Source organism: Somniosus microcephalus, chromosome 19 (assembly GCF_052327205.1).
Source record: "Somniosus microcephalus isolate GS21.2 chromosome 19, FLI_Smic_1.0, whole genome shotgun sequence".
Taxonomy (NCBI): Eukaryota; Metazoa; Chordata; class Chondrichthyes; order Squaliformes; family Somniosidae; genus Somniosus; species Somniosus microcephalus.
Genome location: NC_141005.1, coordinates 37,595,143 through 37,614,942, shown reverse-complemented (window position 1 = coordinate 37,614,942; position 19,800 = coordinate 37,595,143). Strand labels below are relative to the sequence as shown.

The window sequence follows — 19,800 nt, the reverse complement described above, 5'->3', positions numbered from 1 at the left end:
GTTAACTTTCTCCACAGATGCTGCCTGACTAGCTGAGTGTTTCCAGCATTTTCTCTTTTTATTTTAGGTTTCCAGCATCTGCAGCATTTTGCTTTTGTAATAAAAGAGATAGCCTGTCCAAATTAAAAGAGAGACAGCCTGTCCAAACTAAAATTAAAAAAAGTTGATTGGCTGTGATGCCCATTCATAGTATTTGGTGTACACTAGTCATGAGGTAATAAGTGAATGTTATTGAGTGGCTTGAGTTGTGGAATGATCCCAAAGTGATTCTGGGTCAAGGGGTATTCGGCTATACTGCTGTGCTCGCCCAATGTGCCCTCTATAGGAAAAGTGGGTGCATATTATGTGATCACTCGGGTGTATGCCAGAGATTGAAATGATATAGCACAGGAGGCCATTCGGCCCATCGTACCTGCGCCAGCTCTTTAAAGAGCTATTCAATTAGTCCCACTCCCCTGCTTTTTCCCCATAGCCTGCAAATATTTCAAGTATTTATCCAATTCCCGTTTGAAAATTATTATTGAATCTGCTTCCACCGCCCTTTCAGGCAGTGCATTCCAGAACATCATAACTCGGTGTGTAAATCCCTCCCCCCCCCCCCACCCCCCTTCATGTCGCCTCTGGTTCTTTTGCCAATTAACTTAAATCTGTGTCCTCTAGTTATTCACCCTTCTGCCACTGGAAACAGTTTCTCCTTACACTATCAAAACTCTTCTCTGCTCCAAGGAGAACAACCCCAGTTTCTCTAGTCTTTTCCACCTAACTGAAGTCTTTCATCTCTGGTACCAGTCTGGTAAATCTCCTCCTAAGGCTTTGACATCAAGTGTGGTACCCAGAATTGGCCACAATACTCCATCTGGGGTCCAACCAGTGTATAATAAAAAGGTTTAGCATAACGACCTTGCTTTTTTTTGTACTCTTATTTCTAAAGCCAAGGATCCTGCCTGCCCTTTTAAACAGCCTTCTCAACTTGTGGTGGTGCCACCTTCAAAGACTTGTGTACCATGGCCAGGCAGAGTCGGGGAGGGCCCTCTTCCCGGACGACCTGGGGAACCTGCACCGCCGTGTCACGGGAACCTGGCGAGCTCTGGCCGCCCGGCTGCACCGGGTGAATCACTGCTCGTGCTGTCAGAATGTGAATGCTGTTCAAACCGGGGCGCGCGGAGACATGCTCGCGGCCAACAGCCCGGCGGGAAGTGGCGCCAAAACTGGAGCACGCGCGCGTGGGGCCGCCTTCAGTCGACAACCTCTGGAGCCCAGAGTACACTGAAAAGTGCTTCGTAGGGAAAAATAATAATTTGAAGCTTAATTGTTGAAGTAATTTTACTGACTCGCTTGTTAAAATTAAATTTAAAGTCTGTGTTGGCAGCAAGTGAAACGAGAACAGGGCAGTTGACCTGGTGCCGGTGTGAAAAACGCCTGAAGGCACCATGAAGTGCATCATAGCTGCCAACAACGTGAGAGGTAGTTTCCAAAACGCGAACGGTTACTTAACAGTTATTATATATATGTATTTCCTCGCTTTTAAGATGATCACCAAGGATAACAAATTGCGGGGCAAGTTTAAGCAGTCCACATATATTCAAATAGCCGTTTGGATTTGAAAGTGATTTAATTTTGTTTCAAGATTATCTTTGATGCAAAAGATCAGAGAAAGGAAAACAATCATATTTTGAACAAGGCCCTCTAGATCTGACACCTCAGGATTCACGAAAATTATATTTTGTTAAAGTAGGATTTCAATCCTTTTAATCCCCTTGCAGCTACATCACTATTATTAGCCATGTTGTAGGAATGGTCTAATTCCTAACAAGAGACTGAGGTCGACTCAGGCATCAATCAAAAGAAATTTAATGTAAAACGAACTGAGTTTAACAGACAAATGCAAGAGAACTACGGATACAGGTCTTTACAGTTCGAAGGCTCCACGAGGACTGCTAGGGCGGTCCTGTGGACGACATCATGACGTCATCACGTTTTTCCCGCCGTTGGAGGATCACGTGATTAACGGCATGACGTCATCGTGTTTGCCCGTGCTCTTAAAGGGACCGCGCTCTGTACATGCAAACAGTATATACAAAGATAAAGGTTCAGGCTGTAGCTAACAGATTGTTAAAGGGAATTATGTACAGTTGTTCAGAGTCCCTTAGTGGCTCTGCCACATGCGCCCCCCCCAGAATTGTCTTTAACGGAAAAAGTCAAATGGCGAGGAGACCTGACAAGCCTGTCAGAGCGACTTCTGTACTCCTGAAGTGGAAGCTGCTGGACGGCGGGCGGGCTGTCGGGTGGTTGCGCTTGTCCTGGCACGGCAATTGTGGGCGATCGACCACGTCTTGGCGGCTGTGCGGTCTCGACAGGACGGTCAAGGTCCAAGTATGCCAGTTTCAAACGGTCCACCGAAATGTGGTCTGGTTTGCCCCCGCTATCCACCGAGAAGCTTTTGTCTCCTGCCTCTAGCACGCGGAAAGGACCAGTGTAAGGGGCCTTGAGCGGATCCCGATGAGCGTCGTGGCGGATGAACACATATTCAGTGTTCTTCAGCTTTGCTGGGACGTGTGAGCTCTGAAAGCCGTGCTGCGATGTTGGTACTGGTGCGAAACACCTGGCTGCCTCCTGGTGGCTGATGAGTTGGTCGGATGCGGACCATGGCTCTGTTGGAGTCGGAAGGAAATCCCCTGGTACGCGTAGTGGCTGGCCATAGACGAGCTCTGCTGAGGTCGAGCGAAGATCTTCCTTGGGTGCCGTGTGAAGACCCAACAGGACCCATGGTAGCCTGTCCGCCCATCCAGCGCCTTGGAGGCTGGCCCTCAGTGCGGCTTTGAGCGACCTGTGAAATTGTTTGCACAGGCCATTTGCCTGTGGATGGTAGGCTGTGGTGCGATGTAGCTTGATGCCGAGCTCCTGAGCCACTGCGTTCCAGAGCTCAGAGGAAAACTGCGGTCCACGATCAGAAGAGATGTCCGCAGGTACCCCGAAACGGGCGACCCAAGAGGAGATGAATGCCCTGGCTACGTCTGCCGAAGTGGTGGATGACAAGGGAACTGCCTCTGGCCATCTAGTGGTGCGGTCTACCATCGTTAGGATATGTGTAAACCCATGGGAAGGTGGAAGTGGCCCCACCAGGTCCACATTCACGTGATCGAACCGTCGCTCCGGAACAGCGAAGGTGGCCAATGGAGCTTTGATGTGACGCTGCACCTTGGCCTTTTGGCAGACCACGCAGGTGTTGGCCCAGTCGCGGACATCCATATGCATGCCCCGCCAAACGAACTTGGACGACATCAGCCTTTGCGAGGCCTTCATTCCAGGGTGTGACAACCCGTGTATGGCGTCAAACACTTTGCGGCGCCAATCGACTGGCACGATAGGACGAGGCTCTCCTACGGAGACGTCACAAAGTAGCGTGGTGCCTGCGGCATGGAATTTGACGTTGGCCACTTGGAGGCTAGAGGGGCTGGTTCGGTAAGCCTGCACCTCCGGATCCGAGGCTTGATCTGCGGCCATGAGGGCATAGTCGATGCCAAGCTGGACCGCATGAACGGTCGCGCGAGAGAGGCAATCTGCCACCAGGTTGTCTTTACCGGCCACATGCTGAATATCTGTAGTGAATTCAAGCTGACGTTGTTGTCGGGCTGACCACGGTTCGGCGGTCTTGGCCATGGCGAAGGTTAGTGGCTTATGGTCCACAAAAGCGGTGAAAGGACGTCCTTCCAACAAGAAATGGCGGATGGCCAGAAAAAGAGCCAGCAACTCCCGTTCCACCGTAGTTGATGGCTGAAGAATGCCAGCGGTTGCCACGTTCCGTTTACCCACTGTTCTTGTACTGCACCAATGGCGTAGTCTGACGCGTCGGTGGTGAGGGCGATGGTGGCTCCTAGCAGCGGGTGCGTCAGCATGGTCACGCTGGCCAAGGCGCTTTTGGTGTCAGCGAAAGCACGGTCCATGTTGACCGTCCAACTTACCGGATCCTTGCCAGACTTGCCCTTGAGGGCCTCGTAGAGGGGCTGCATGAGCAGTGCTGCCTTAGGCACGAAACGGTGGTAAAAGTTTACCATACCGAGGAATTCTTACAGGACCTTAATATTCTGTGGGCGTGAAAAAGATGTTACTGCCTCCACCTTCGTTTGCAAAGGGACTGCTCCTTCCGAGGTGATGCGATGCCCCAGGAAATCAATTTGTTGCAGGCCGAACTGACACTTGGCCGGGTTGATGATCAGGCCATGTTGGCTGAGGCACCGAAAAAGGGTGCGTAAGTGACCGATGTGCTGCTCCTTGTTAGGGCTGGCGATGAGGATATCATCCAGATAGACGAATATGAACTTGAGGTCCCGAAGTACGGAGTCCATCAGGTGCTGGAATGCCTGGGCAGCGTTCTTCAGACCAAATGGCATCCACAGAAATTCGAAAAGACCAAATGGGGTGATGACTGCAGTTTTCTGGATGTCTTGCGGGTGCGCCAGGACCTGGTGGTAGCCACGGACAAGGTCGACTTTGGAAAAAATGGTATTTCCCGCCAAATGGGCAGAGAAATCCTGGATATGAGGGATCGGGTACCAGTCAGGAGTAGTGGCGTCGTTGAGGCGTCGGTAGTCGCCGCATGGCCGCCATCCGCTGCCAGATTTCGGGACAATGTGGAGAGGCGAAGACCAGGGACTATTCGACCCGCGAATAATCCCTAACCGTTCCATTGTGGCGAACTCCGCTTTCGCGGCCGCGAGCTTGCCAGGTTCGAGGCGCCGGGCCCGTGCATAGACCGGGGGGCCAGTAGTGGTGATGTGGTGTTCGACACCATGTTTCGTGGCCGTAGAGGACAAGGTGGGTCTGGTCAGGTCTGGGAATTCGCCTAGCAGGCGAGTGAACTCATCCGGATTCGGGAAAGCACAGGAGACAGTGTGCGACATAGCGTTACTGCGGTGGCAAGGGATAGAGTGGAACGTGGCCGCATTGATTAACCGTCGGTTCCTCACATCGACCAGGAGGCTGTTGGCGCACAAGAAATCCGCACCAAGGATGGCTTGAGAGACCTTGGCCGTAACGAATTCCCAGTAAAACCGCTGGCCGCCGAAGCACACCTGGACCCGCCGTCTGCCGAAGGTCCGAATAGCCCCACCATTAGCCGCCTCGAGGGAGAGGCCGTGCCGTCCAGCCTGTACATCCAGAGCTGACGCGGGTAGGATGCTACACTGCGCCCCGGAGTTGCATAGGAATCGCCGACCGGAGAGGGAGTCGGTGATAAACAGGAGCTTGCCTGAATTTCCGATTGCCATCGCAGCCGCAGGGCACCCGTTAGACCCGATCCTCTTTTGGCAGAGTTGCTGTTTTTTGGGGGGCGAGAGGCTGCAGGGAGGGCGGTAACATCTTGCTTTCGCGCCAAAACGGGCATGGTAGAAGCACAGCCCCGTGGGTTGAGGAGCTGGGGTGGCGTCTGTGGGGGATGAGCGCCTCGTGGCAGCGCAGTACTGCTGTGTAACCGCGAAGATCTGGTCCGCTTCGGCAGCAAGTGCTGCGCAGTCTGTGACTTCGGACCTGGCCAGGGCAGCTTGTACTTGTTCCGGTAATTGGCTAAGGAATAGCTCCCTAAGGAGGAAGCATTCCGGTTCGGAGCCCAGGAGCGTGAGCATTTGGCTCATTAGCTCAGAAGGCTTGGAGTCCCCGAGGCCGGGCATAACGAGTAGTCGGCGGGCGCGCTCCGACTTCGTGAGCCCGAAAACCTGTAGCAACCGCGCCTTGAGTGTTTCATACTTGCGGTCGTCCGGGGGGTTCTCAAGCAGGCTGACGATCCGCGAGGCGGTGCAGCCGTCGAGTGCGGAGACCACGTATATGTATCGGGTCTGATCCGCAACGATGTTCCGCAGTGCGAACTGGGCTTCGGCTTGGATTAACCACGAGGTCACCTGTTGCTCCCAGAACTGTGGCAGCTTCAATGCAACGGAGTTTGCTTCCATGCTTCGTTCCTTCTGCGAATATTGTTCGCAAAAATCGCGGTCACCAATGTAGAAATGGTCTAATTGCTATCAAGAGACTGAGGTCGACTCAGGCGATCAATCAAAAGAAATTTAATGTAAAACTAACTGAGTTTAACAGACAAATGCAAGAGAACTACGGATACAGGTCTTTACAGTTCGAAGGCTCCACGAGGACTGCTAGGGCGGTCCCGTGGACGACATCATGACGTCATCACGTTTTTCCTGCCGTTGGAGGATCACGTGATTAACGGCATGACGTCATCGCGTTTGCCCGCGCTCTTAAAGGGACCGCGCTCTGTACATGCAAACAGTATATCTTTAGATACAGGTTCAGGCTGTAGCTAACAGATTGTTAAAGGGAATTATGTACAGTTGTTCAGAGTCCCTTAGTGGCTCTGCCACAATGTCTTTCTTAAGATTGTTTCTTCTTTACCATTCCACACTTTTATTGTTTAAAATCTGACTTGACATAGAATTAACCTTCAGTCTAAAGTAACTTTCAATGGCTCAATACTTTATTTTTCTCCATCCTATATAACATTCTTAGCCAAGAGTCGAGCAGACAATCTGCTGTAGGATCAGCTGGTAGTTGTGATAATTGGACGTTTCCCTCCTGTTAAAATGTCCTGCTCTGTTTCAGATCAGCGTCTCCCCAAAATGCTACAGTTGAGATTGGAAAGCAGTGTGGGAAATTGAAACTCGTATTCCATTTTTGTAATGCATAATTGTAAAAGATGGTATTTGTACTTTACAGCATTTGGAAAGGCAATCCATGCCCTGTCCCGAATTGGTGATGAGTTATGGCTTGATCCTTTAGAGAAGGGGGTAAGTTACCTACATTAGCAATTCATTTATGACGCTCAGGGGTTAATTTTTACCCTGTCTGCTCGGCAGAAACCGGGTGGGCAATTAAAATCGCAACTGGGACTTACCCGCTGAGGTCCTGCTCTCTTCCCGCAGGTTCTGATTTTAACCTGCTCTTTTGAGTCGAAAACTGGTGGGATCCTTCTTTAACTGTGGCAATGACATCACCGGGAGCTGACTACTGTTTTACCCAGAGGCCTACATGGGGAAGTCATTGTGGCTTCCTTGCCGGACCAACCTAGTGGGCAGAAGAGTCGGGGCCAGAATAAAAAAACTTTATTTGACTTTCCTTGTGGTGCCCCCCCGGATTGTGAGGCCCTCCTGAACCCTCTCCCGGCAACTTGCCTGAGTGCTGGGATTGTTCCTTTGGTCTCCCGCTGCCTGACATTCCGCTCGTGCTGTCGATCAGCTGCTGCTTCCCGCTGGTTTCAGGCGGGAACCTGACTGGGATTACATAGATGAGGCCTGCGAGTTAAAATTTCCCGAGCCTCACACTGCCGAGGTCGGGGCTCCTGCAAAGTGTACATTTATAATTTTAGGATGAGGAGAGGATATGGTTCAGTTTTGATGTCCCCCAGCAATAACATTCAAGCAATCACTGTTTAAGATTATGCAGGGAGAATGGCTACTTATATCAAAGTACCAAAAGATGGCTGTGGAACAGTACTCCACCATGAGTAAGAGCTTTCAGGAGAAGAGGGGAGACTAAAATTATTTTTTTTAAACTAGAAAAAAATATAGATTTTGTTTTACAAATACAATAATGCACTTCCTCCAAAAGAAAGGCTTCCCTTCAATTCTTGAAGAATCAAATTGTGGAATAGGGAATTCCTTTAAAATTCTATACACTGGCCAAAAGACAGCATGAATCACTTTAAATACTGGAATAGTTTTTCAATCTTAATGTGTTAAAATGATTTGAAGTTTATCAGTTGTATTCCAACATACTGTATTACTATAGATAATATTTATGATTTTTTTTTGCAGCTTGCTTTGAGATCAGTTAATTCTTCTGGGTCAGCGTATGCTTGCTTCTTATTCTCTCCACTCTTCTTCCTGCATTACAGCAGGGGGAATAGGCATCAGCAAGACACTCATGAGGCTGAAATTGTACCTCTGAACTGTAAGATGGCAATTAAGGTATAGTTTGGTTGTTCAGGAGCTACAGGCTGAAACATTGGACAAAAACACTAGATAGTATTTCTGTTGAAATAAATTTTAAACACAGATAAATTGTATTACTTTATATTAGTACAGCATATGTGTAAAATTTATTTAGTGATGAGTTATGTCAGTTGTTACACTGCATAACAACAGTATGTTAACCATGTTAATATTGGTATCTTTTATATTTCTTCAGCCTTAGCTCAAACTTTATTTTTTCCGCATCCACCCGTCTTAAGAACATAAGAAATAGGAGCAGGAGTAGGCCATACGGTCCCTCGAGCTTGCTCTGCCATTCAATAAGATCATGGGTGAACTTTTCCATCAACTCCACTCTCCTGCCCTATCCCTTGATTCCCTTAGTGCACAAAAATCTATCGATCTCAGTCTTGAATATACTCAATGACTGAGCATCCACAGCTCTCTGGGGTAAAGAATTCCAAAGAATCACAATTCTCTGAGTGAAGAAATTTCTCCTCATCTCAGTCTTAAATGGCCGACCCTTTATCCTGAGACTATGCCCCCTAGTTCTAGACTCCAGCCAGGGGAAACAGCCTCTCAGCATCTACCCTGTCAAGCCCTCTAAGAATTTTATACATTTCAATGAGATCACCTCTCATTCTTCTAAACGCCCACTCTACTCAATCTCTCCTTATAGGACAACCCTTTCATCCCAGGAATCAATCTAGTGAACCTTTGTTGCATCCCCTCTAAGGCAAGTATATCCTTCCTTAGGTAAGGAGATCAAAACTGTACACAGTACTCCAGGTGTGGTCTCACCAAGGCCCTATATAATTGCAGCAAGACTTCCTTACTCTTATACTGCAACTCCCTTGCAATAAAGGCTAACATACCATTTACCTTTCTAATTGCTTGCTGTACCTGCATTTTAACTTTCTGTGATTTGTATACAAGGACACCCAAATCCCTCTAAATCCCAACATTTACTACTCTCTCACCTTTAAAAAAAATTCTGCTTTTCCATTCTTCTTACCAAAGTGGATAATTTCACACTTCCCTACATTATACTCCATCTGCCACCTTCTTGCCCAATCATTTAACCAGTCTTTATCTCTTTACAGCTTATTTACATCCTCCTCACAGCTTACTTTCACACCTAGCTTTGTATCGTCAGCAAAATTGGATATATTACAAAAGCAAAATACTGCAGCTGCTGGAAATCTGAAATAAAAACAGAAAATGCTGGAAATACTCAGCAGGCCAGGCAGCATCTGTGGAGAGAGAAACAGAGTTAACGTTTCAGATCGATGACCCTTCGTCAGAACTGGAAAAAGCTGGAGATCGAACAGGTTTTTTAAGCAAGTGCAGGGGCAGGGAAAGGGGGGAGGGGAGGAAAGAACAAAAGATGGGACAAGTTAAGAAACAAAAGATGGCTCTAGATGAAGTGTAAATGGCACTGGCAGAATGAAAGACAGCTGCCATGTGGGAGAGAGGAAATTTTTTTTTTAAATAGGGGCAGAGGTTATGGTCTGAAATTGTTGAACTCTATGTTGAGTCTCCTTTTGCCTTGCACCATCTCTTAATGTCTCTTAATCTCTCCTGCCTTCCATCCTATCACAGACCTTCCCTTTTGTTCTTCCTCCCCTCCCCCTTTCCCTGCTCCTGAACTTGCTTAAAAACCTGTTCGATCTCCAGCTTTTTCCAGTTCTGACGAAGGGTCATCGACCTGAAATGTTAACTCTGTTTCTCTCTCCACAGATGCTGCCTGACCTGCTGAGTATTTCCAGCATTTTCTGTTGGATATATTACACTTGATCTCCTCATCTAAATCATTGATATAGATTGTAAATAGCTGAGGCCCAAGCACTGATCTTTGCGGCACTCCACTAGTTACACCTTGCTATCCACGGGGACCGTTCTAGAATCTAGGGAATTCTGGAAGAGCAAAACCAATGCATTCGCTATCTCTGCAGCCACTTCTTTTAAAACTCTAGGATATATGTCATCAGGTCGAGGGTATTTGTCAGCTTTTAGTCCCATTAATATCTCCAATACTTTTTCTTTACTAATATTAATTGCTTTAAGTTCCTCACTCTCATTAGACACTTGGTCCCCCTCAAATTCCAGTATGTTCTTTGTGTCTCCTAATGTGAAGACAGGCATAAAATATTTGTTTAACGTTTCTGCCATTTCCTTATTCCTCATTATAATTTCTCCTGCCTCTGCCTCTAAGGGACCCATGTTTTCTTTTGCTAATCTCTTCCTTTTTACATACGCTTACAATTTGTTTTTATACTTCTTGCTAGTTTACTCTCATTCTATTTTCTCCCTCTTTATCACTTTCTTGATCATCCTTTGCTGATTTTTAAAACCCTCCCAATCCTCAGGCTTACTACTCTTTTTGGCAAGATTGTAAGCATCTTCTTTTAATCTAATACTATCCTTCTCTAGTTAGCCACGGTTGTACTAATTTTCCAGTGAAGTTTTTACTTCGCAATGGAATGTATATTCATTGAGAATTATGAATTATTTCATTAAATGTTTGCCATTGCTTATCTACTGTCATATCTTTTAATCTAATTTCCAAATCTACCTCAGCTAACTCGCCTCTCATACCTCCGTAACTGGCTTTGTTTAAATTTAAGACCTTTGTTTCGGACTTAACCACATCACTCTCAAACTTAATATGAAATTCTATCATATTATGATCACTCGTCCCCAGAGGATCCTATACTATAACATTACTAATTAACCCTGTCTCATTACACAATACTAGATCTAAAATAGCCTGTTCCCTAGTTGGTTCCTTAACATATTCTAGAAAACTGTCTTGATTGCATTCCATTAACTCGTCCTCCAAGCTACTTTTGCCAATTTGGTTTGCCCAGCCTATATGACGATTAAAATCCCCCAGGATTATTGCATTACCCTTGTTACATGCTCCTCTAATTTGCTGATTTATACTCTGTCCAACACGATGATTACTGTTGGGGGGCCTATAAACTACTTCCACCGGTGTTTTCTGCCCTTTGTTATTTCTTAGCTCCACCCATACTAATTCTACACTCTTATTTTCTGGGTTAAAATTCTATCTCATTACTGCCTTTATTTCATTCTTTATTATCAGTGCTACCCTACCTCATTTTCCATTTTGTCTGTCTTTTCTAAAAGTCAAATACCCAAAAATATTTAGTTCTCAGCTTTGGTCACCCTGCAACCACGTCTCAGTAATGGCTACTAGAACAAACCCATTTATCTCTATTTGTACTATTAATTCATCTATCTTGTCACGAATACGAATACTTCGTGCATTCATGTATAGCACCTTTTAATTTTAACTTTTTACTATTTTTCCCTGATGTGGTCTTAGTTGCTAATGTTCTATTACCATTGTTAAACTCACTGGGGGGGAAAATTCGGTTGGTTTGCGCCTCCCGTTAGCGCCCTAAGGGCGCTAATGGGGTGGGAAGCAACTAGCGCTTGGGTGCGGCGATGCTTGCGCCGCTCGCGAAATTGCCGAGTTCTTGCGGTGGCACAAAAGTTTACTACCCCGATCTCCTGTGCCCGCAGATTGTGATGTCAGTCGAGCGTGCAACGCCCTGGTGGCGCCCCAGACCGGATATTGAGTGGCACCCCCCCTCCTTTCTGCCTGGTGCAAGCAACGACAGGGAGACTGGAATGTTTCCCAGTCGGTGGGGGGGTGGGGGGGGCGCCATTTAAAGGCGCCCTCTTCCTGGCTTTGTCTGTGGTAGACATTTTTGCACCACTCATTCTGACAGGGAGAGAGATTCTGAGAGAGAGATGGAGAGACTTCTGCATAGAGTCAACGCTGTGTGAAGTAGCTTTGGCTACTGAGCATCACTTTACAGGTACATTTGGATTTGATCTTCATTACTTCGATTGCCAAGAGATTATGGGGGCTGCACTGATTCGAGGCGTCGTCCTGCGCCTGCAGAATTGGAGGCAACAGAGACGCAGAGCGAGAGTGGCAATCATGGTGTAGGGGGGCATCTTTTAACTGGTTTACGGTAATTTACCTGGTCAGGCAGCTTTGCCTGCACTCTGACCAATTCCAACCTTTTACCTGGTTTACAGTAATTTACCTGGTCAGCAGCCTTTGCCTGGTACCCTTAAACCAATTTCCAAACAGCGGTTTCGAATTGCTACCCCACCTTCCATTTCTTACTGGAGGACTTATAATTAATGATATATTTAAAACGGACAAGTGGTTTTGATGTGAGAAAGTCAACTTTATTTAAACTAAAGAAACTATAATCAAATTTTAAACTATACCACACGAACACAGTAATTACAGTAAATTGCTTAACGGGGAAGGCAGACGGCAAAAACGAGGGATTAATGGCTACAATGTTGATTTAACAATCTTAGCAATATCCCCTAAATTACCACCCTCTAACTAGATTGCCTTGCTGAGGAGTCAGAAAACCTGCTCACCTGGGGTCCAGCGAAGTAAGAGAGGGATAGCTTCTCAGGAGCTATCTTTTATATCCTGCCAACTCCTGTTTGGCGCTGAAAAAGTCTGTGTGCAAAATTCGTGCCCAAAAGTCTGAATACACAAGAGAAAGGCTGTGATTGGCTGATTCAAAGTGATTGGAGTGGTTTAATGTGTCTGCACTCTGGGGCTGAAGTGTACCCGCCCACATCCGGAGTTCACCTGGGCTAAAACAAAAGGGAATCCAACTGCCCTATTGTTCAATTAATGGGTGATTCAAAACCTCATTCAATCCTTAACTGTTCCATATCAAAAGTCCTTTCCATGGTTTCGGTGTAGCCATTGTGTGTATAAGAGATTTGAATGGGGCTGGATTTCTGTGTAAACAGCAGCCGATTGTTCTGCGTTTAGAGTAACCGCAGTTAAGTGCTATGTCATCAGACAGCAGTTTCAATAAATAAACATTGATTGACTGGAGGAGCGATTTCCCCCTTTTGATTGACAGGTCTGACTGCCACTGTATTTGATCCTCCCACTTTTTCACAGACATACTCCAAGCTGCCTTTTAAGCCCCATTGTCTCTTTTGGCCATTTTCAAACCTCTTTGAAATTACCAAACTCCAGGGAACAATTTTATTAAAATGTACTGTCTTAAAGTGTGCGAATTTTTCCACGAAGTTCCTCGATTCCGGTGTTGTCCACGTGCTGCAATGCAGCCTTTTGCGGTTCTGGGCACGTTTTAAAACACTGTCCAACCCAGAGGCAATTCAAATCACACAATTCTTCGTCCACGATGTGGACCAATATTTTTTGATCTTCAGGGATTTAGGGGATTTTGCGAACCCCTACAGTGGCTAGACGGAGGAGGGACAACAGGCCTCTGCACAGGAGACCTTACTCTCCCAGGGTATTCCAGGAACAATTCTCCTACATTAATTTGTCTGAGGAGCAGTGTTTGTGCAGGCTGTGCTTCAGCAAGGAGGTGGTCACTGAGCTCTGCCACTTGCTGCAGCCTCAACTGAGGACCAGGACGTCTCTGTCGGTGGCAGTGAAGGTCACAGTGGCTCTGAATTTTTATGCCACCAGCTCCTTTCAAGCAGCTACTGGGGACATCGACAATATCTTCCAGTTCGCGGTCCATTGCTGTATCCGTCAGGTCACAAATGCCCTCTATAAAAGGAGACGCCAGTACATCTCTTTCCCGATGACCCAGGCCAAACAGCATGAACGCGCATTGGGCTTTGCAAGGATAGTGGGCTTCCCCATGGTGCAGGACGCCATTGACTGCACGCATGTGGCATTGCGGGCACCGCATGAGAATGCAGAGGTTTTCCAAAATCGCAAGGGGTTCCACTCCTTAAACGTCCAGTTGGTCTGTGACCACAGACAGCTGATACTCGCTGTCAATGCCTGCTATCCTGGCAGCTGCCACGATGCTTTCATCCTGCGCCAGACTGGTGTGCCAGAACTTTTCCAGGCACCGCATCAGCCAAGTGGTTGGCTCCTCGGGGACAAGGGTGATCCACTCTGCACCTGGCTGATGACACTGCTCCCTGACCCCAACACCCCTGCAGAGCTGCGGTACAATGAGAGCTATCTCGCCACCAGGAACATCATTGAGCAGATGATCGGCATGCTGAAGCAACGGTTCTGCTGTCTGGACCACTCGGGAGGAGCCCTGCAGTACTCGCCTGAGCGAGTCTCTCTCTTCATAGTTGTGTGCTGCGTTCTTCATAACCTCGCAATCCTCAGGACCCAGCCAATGCCACCAGGTCTTGGAGCATCACCGGAGGAGGAGGAAGAGGAGGGGGATGATCAGCAGCAGCACCAAGGTGGGAGGGAGGCCCACAATGTTGAAACTGCAAGGGCCGTCCCTCAACGACTGAAACAAGCCGCTTCTAGGCCCCTACTGAGGAAATGGCTTCTGGCATGGAGAACAACATGAATGAAAGCAACCCGCAACCCCAAAGCTGGCCAAGGCAGCAATGATCCTAAAGGCCAAACCTGTACATTTTGAATACAAAAACTTTTTTATTTTACAGAGTCTGTGTGTGTCATTTCTTCATGACAAACTAATAGAAACAAACACAAAAAATCATTAATTAACATAACTGGTTCTCACAACCTGGAGATAATGTCCAAAACACTAAACAAAAGTTTGAACACGAATCTCGGCCTTTAATAAAAAAATTCCCAACATTTCGTCACACCTCCTACTTTTTGCCCTTCGAGGGTGATCTCCTTCCCTTGCGTACTTTCCCCCTTCCCACCCTACTGCTCCTCCGTAATGGGGCCCCAGTGACTGCAGAAAGGCTGGTGGAAGGCTGCTGATTGTCAGAACCTGAGACTACAGATGCCTTTGAAGGACGGCTTTGACCAGCTCTGGGCCTGGAGGGCCCGGCTGCAGACTGCACCAACTCTGCATGGGCGGCAGCAGTCTGGGCTACAGGCGGTGGCAAGTGCAATGGGGAAGTGACAGTGGTGGCAGCAGGAATGCTGTCATCTTGAGACGAGGACAGCAACTCCCTGCTCGACCGACACACTGGCACTCCCACGGGGCAGCACCTTAGCATCGGAGCAATTTGCTGGAGCACAGATTGCTGGCCTGCTGCGGCACGGTGAGAGCCCGGGGAAATGTGTCCGAACCAGCGACAATGACCTTGCGTGGCCTCAATCTGAGTCTGCATGAGACCAGTCTGAGATTGGATCACAGCAGCCAATGACTGAATTGCAGCACTAAGCATTTGCGTGGCATCCGCCTGTGCTACAGCGTAGTGCTCCACACTCCTTGCCAGTGCATCAATGCATTCAGGCACCCTTCCCACTGCACCCATGAGCTGAGTGTGCATGTCCACCGCCTGGGTGTTCATTTCAGCGATGAGCTGCTCCTCCTCTGCATCCATTGCAGCAGGACTCGCTGGCGTACTCTCCTTCCGGGGAGAAGGCCCCTGAGCTTCCTTAGCCACATCGCGTTGCTGCAGCCCGCTGGGTCCCGGAGCTTCACCCTCATCAGACCCTTCCCCCCTGCTCCCCTCCAGGGAAGACATGGTCCCAGTGTGGGCATGGGTTTCCTCGGGAGAGGGTGGCGCTGATGCTCCAGCTTCCTCTTCCTCCTTGCCTGCGGCTTCGCTCCCACTGGCAGCTTGAGGGCCCATCTCCTCAGCTGGTGAATCACCATCTGAAAGCAGAGAGGTACAAGAGTGGCTTTAGCATCAGGACAGGGGGGCAGTAAGGGAGGAAGGAGTGGAGTGATTAATAAGTTGGATTGAAAGTGTCAAAGGCTGGTGTTGTGAGGGACAAGTGGAATGAGAGAGGAGAGAAAGCTGATGACCTTACCATTGCTGTCCCGAACGGGGTTGACCTCTCCAGGGGCGACAGGACTGATCATCTGGCTTGCCACAATCCTGTGGACACGCGCCTCAAGATCGCTGAGGGGTTGCAGCTGAGGCTGCCCTCCACCCGTCCATTGCTGCTGTCTCCTGTTATGAGATAGCGTGGCCTGCAAGAAAAAGGATGGCGTCTGAGTAAATAAATAGCCATGGTCTTGCCTGATGTGCCTCCCATAATTGAATAGCCCTTACTGTATGCAAGGTGTGGAATGTGCGAGTGTGTTTCATGAGAGGGCCATAGGTGTTGGATGAGTGGGGTTTTAAGACCCTCTGGCCATAGAGGGAGGTTGAAATGGAGGGATGGAGAGGTTTTGAAAAAAAGCCACTCACCCTGACGAGTCGAGTGAGGTCGTTGAACTTTTTGCGACATTGAGTATGGGTCCTGGGCACCATGCTCCTGGAGGAGACGTGCTGAGCCACCTCCCTCCACACTCTTCTGTAGTCACACGGCAAAGGCCTCCTGCCACTCTCAGGGTAGAGTATAGATCTTCTGCGCTCCACTGCGCCAACCAGAGCCTCCAAGGCCCGCTCGCTGAAGCACTGAGCTCGTTCTCTCACCCTCTCCATAGACCTTGGCTGGAAAATGTAGTCACAGGTCTCTCCAGGCCGAGATTCAAGGCTCCAATGAGCAGGGTGTGGCTGGAGAGCAAGATCGACCCCTTTAAGAACTGGCCGGTGCCAGTGTGTGTTCCATCGCTAACTGACATCAACTGTGCTGCGCCCACGCTCTGAGTTAGCGCTTCGCTCCTCGGCCTTTGTGCCTTAAGACAGTGTGCAGCGCCTGATTTAGCGCTCCAATCACCTCCAGGGGTGATAAAAGCCAAGTTTGCAGTCGGAGCCGATAATTAGTGCCAGGCGTTAAACTTTGCGCCCGGCCGATAATTGCGCCCCAAATGAGGCGATACCGAATTTCTCCCCTCTATCCCTTCCTGACACAATCTGCTTGATTTTATCCAAACCGCTACTCTGCTCTACAGACTTGACTTTTTGTCAGACTTACCATACCCTTATCTGAACCCTCCCTCCCCTTTATTAGTTTAAAGCCCTATCTACCACCCTAGTTATTTGATTCGCCAGGACACTGGTCCCAGCTGGTCTAAGTGGAGTCAGTCCCAACGGATCAGCTTCCTCTTTCCTCTATACTGGTGCTAGTGCCCTATGAATTGAAACCCCTGGCTCCCACACCACTCTTCCAGCCACGCATTTAAACCCCTAATCTGTTTGTTCCTATGCCAATTTGCATGTGGCTCAGGTAGTAATCCAGAGATTATTACCTTTGAGGTTCTGCTTTTTAATTTGTACCCAAGCTCCTCAAACACCCTCAGCAGAGCCTCATTCCTAGTTCTGAAGGGGATTGACAAGGTAGATGTTGAGAGGTTGTTTCCCCTGGCTGGAGTGTCTAGAACTAGGGGGGCATACTCTCAGGATAAGGGGTAGGCCATTTAAGACTGAGATGAGGAGGAATTTCTTCACTCAGAGGGTTGTGAATCTTTGGAATTCTCTTCCCCAGAGGGCTGTGGATGCTGAGTATATTCAAGGCTGAGATAGATAGATTATTGGACTCTAGGGGAATCAAGGGATATGGAGATCGGGTGGGAAAGTGGAGTTGAGGTCGAAGATCAGCCATGATCTTATTGAATGGCGGAGCAGGCTCGAGGGGCCGTATGGCCTACTCCTGCTCTTATTTCTTATGTTCTTATGTTCTACCTCTGTTGTTGCTTCCTACATGGACCACAATAATGGGATCCTCCCCCTCCTTCTCCAAGTTCTTCTCCAGCCGTGAGGAGATGATCTTAACCCTGGCACTGGGCAGGCAACACACCCTTCGGGACTCCCGGTCGCGGCTGCAGAGAACCGTATCTACCCCCCCTGACTACTATCCCCTACAACTACCACATTCTTTTTCCCTCCCCCCACTTGAGCAGCTTCATGTACCACGGTGCCGTGGTCAATTTGCCCATCTTCCCTGCAGTCTTTATTCTCATCCACACCTCGTACCTGTTGGACAATAGCAAAGGCTACAGCTCCTCCACCACTGCATCTGACATCCCCTTGCCTGCCTGAGGCGCAGTCACATCCTCCTGTCCCTGACCACTAACCAAATCTAAACCACTACCTAACCTAAGGGGTGTGACTGCCTCCTGGGTCTAAATGTCCAGGTAACACGCTCCCTGATGCATCGCAATGTCTGCACCTCAGACTCCAGCTGAACAACTCTGAGCCTAAGTTCCTTGAGTTGCAGACACTTACTGCAGATGTGATTGCCTGGGATCATGCTGCTCTCCACAAACTCCCACATGCTGCATATGCAGCACACCTCCTGCACTGCCGTCTCTATCTAACCTTGTTTTATATATTTAATTAACTAAAGTTTTATGTAATTAATTCACTTGGTTTATTGTTAGTTTTTAAAAATCTAATTGATTTAACTAGTTTAAATTATTAATTTTTATGAATTAAAGTATTAGTTATAGGTTCCTGGTTTCTAATTTACACCACTCCCCTAGCTTAGAGAGAATAAAAAATGTACGACTCACCAACCAATCACCAACTTGCTGTCCTGTGATGTCGCCGGGTCCGGGAGTTGTTTACCCTAGCTGAATGGACACTACTGGAAAATCTCACGCTTTATGAAACCCGGTTTAGTTATCTTAGTTCTGTATCTTTGGTCCTTTCCTTATCTTAGTCTATATTTATTTATAGGTAATTTCCTTTAGTGTGTTTTAATGGGTTTTTTTTACACACTAAGGGCTGAAATTTGCTGGCCCTCAGAGTGCGGGTTTGGAGGCGAGTCCGCTGTCAAAATCATAAAGATTGACAGCGGGTTGGTATCCCGCTGTAAACCTGCCTCCTTGTCAGTTTCACAAGTGTTGGGTTTGTCATCCCTGAAAGGACCCGGCACCAAGCAACGGGTCAGCCAATTTAGATAGTTTAAAGCTTATTAAAAGGTAGTTAAGAACCATTTTCCCATGTACTTACCATTTTACCAGGTTTTCAATGAGGTTCCCGGAGAGCGGCTATCACGTCAGGTAAGTATGATGGGTTCTCAATGACTGGATTGCTGTGATTAAGTGAAAGCTGCAAAAGTGGTCTAAAACCTACCATTTCACAGCTGTTCACCTCCCAATCTTAGAAGCTGGAGCATTAATGATTTGGAACCCACTTTTTAGCTTTATGCACTTTTGAAGTGTTTGGAGTAATCTCTCTATCCACTGTCACCTCCTTGGAACAACCTATCTCAACATTGAAAATTACTTCTGTCATCTCAACCTCACCTGCCATCTATTCTATCAGCATCGGTGCCCTTGAAAAAATCCCACCTTCGCCCTCAGAATCCCAACACGATCAGCCCCAATTCCAGCATCGCTGGGTACACCAGCAGCACCAACATCCACACCAGCCTTCTCCGCAATGAACTGATGCACTGGACACAGGACATCATCACCCATGCACATTGTTGCTCGGGATGCCAGCGATGGCTTCACCATGTCCAGATTTGCTTCACTTAACACTGGCTGCCACATGATGCACCAGGTTGGCACCACCCCACACCAGCACCATAAAGCATCCCTACAATGTCCAAGCCATTCCTTTCACACTCGTCACCACTGGGGGTGGGGGTGGAGGGACGTTATGTCTCACCATTCACTGGAACTCACTAACACACTTTCAAAGGTGCACACAAATCTGTCCAAGAAGGCAAAGTGGTGACAATGAGGATTTCAATGCTTGATAGCACATTAACAGAAAGTTTACACAACCATTGGCTAAAACACCCTTGTGTGTTGTTAGTTGGTATGATTGGATTAGGATGAGGGTGAGTATGAGGGCTGGCTAGTGAGATGAGGATGTGATAATAATATAGATAGAGAGGGATGGATGGAGCTGCAAGGTAAGTTGGTGTGAGTAAGGACATGCAGGAGTAGGGTAGGGAAGGCAGAGTGATGGGGATGTGATGAGTGGCACAGGAGGATGCGGTTGAGTGGCTTTGCAGTAACGTTAC

The 19,800-nt window shown here is 48.0% G+C and overlaps 1 protein-coding gene across 1 annotated transcript in view; it reads left to right on the top strand.

Annotated features, from left to right (window-relative positions):
- Nucleotides 1-1,208: 1,208 nt before the first annotated feature.
- rad9b (RAD9 checkpoint clamp component B) overlaps nt 1,209-19,800 on the top strand; it is a 67,459-nt gene continuing 48,867 nt past the window's right edge. The window contains exons 1-3 of the mRNA XM_085961584.1: nt 1,209-1,464; nt 6,721-6,791; nt 7,818-7,970. Of these exons, the coding sequence (XP_085817710.1) occupies nt 1,431-1,464; nt 6,721-6,791; nt 7,818-7,970 (258 nt within the window). The 5' untranslated portion in view covers nt 1,209-1,430. The remainder of the gene's footprint in view (nt 1,465-6,720; nt 6,792-7,817; nt 7,971-19,800) is intronic.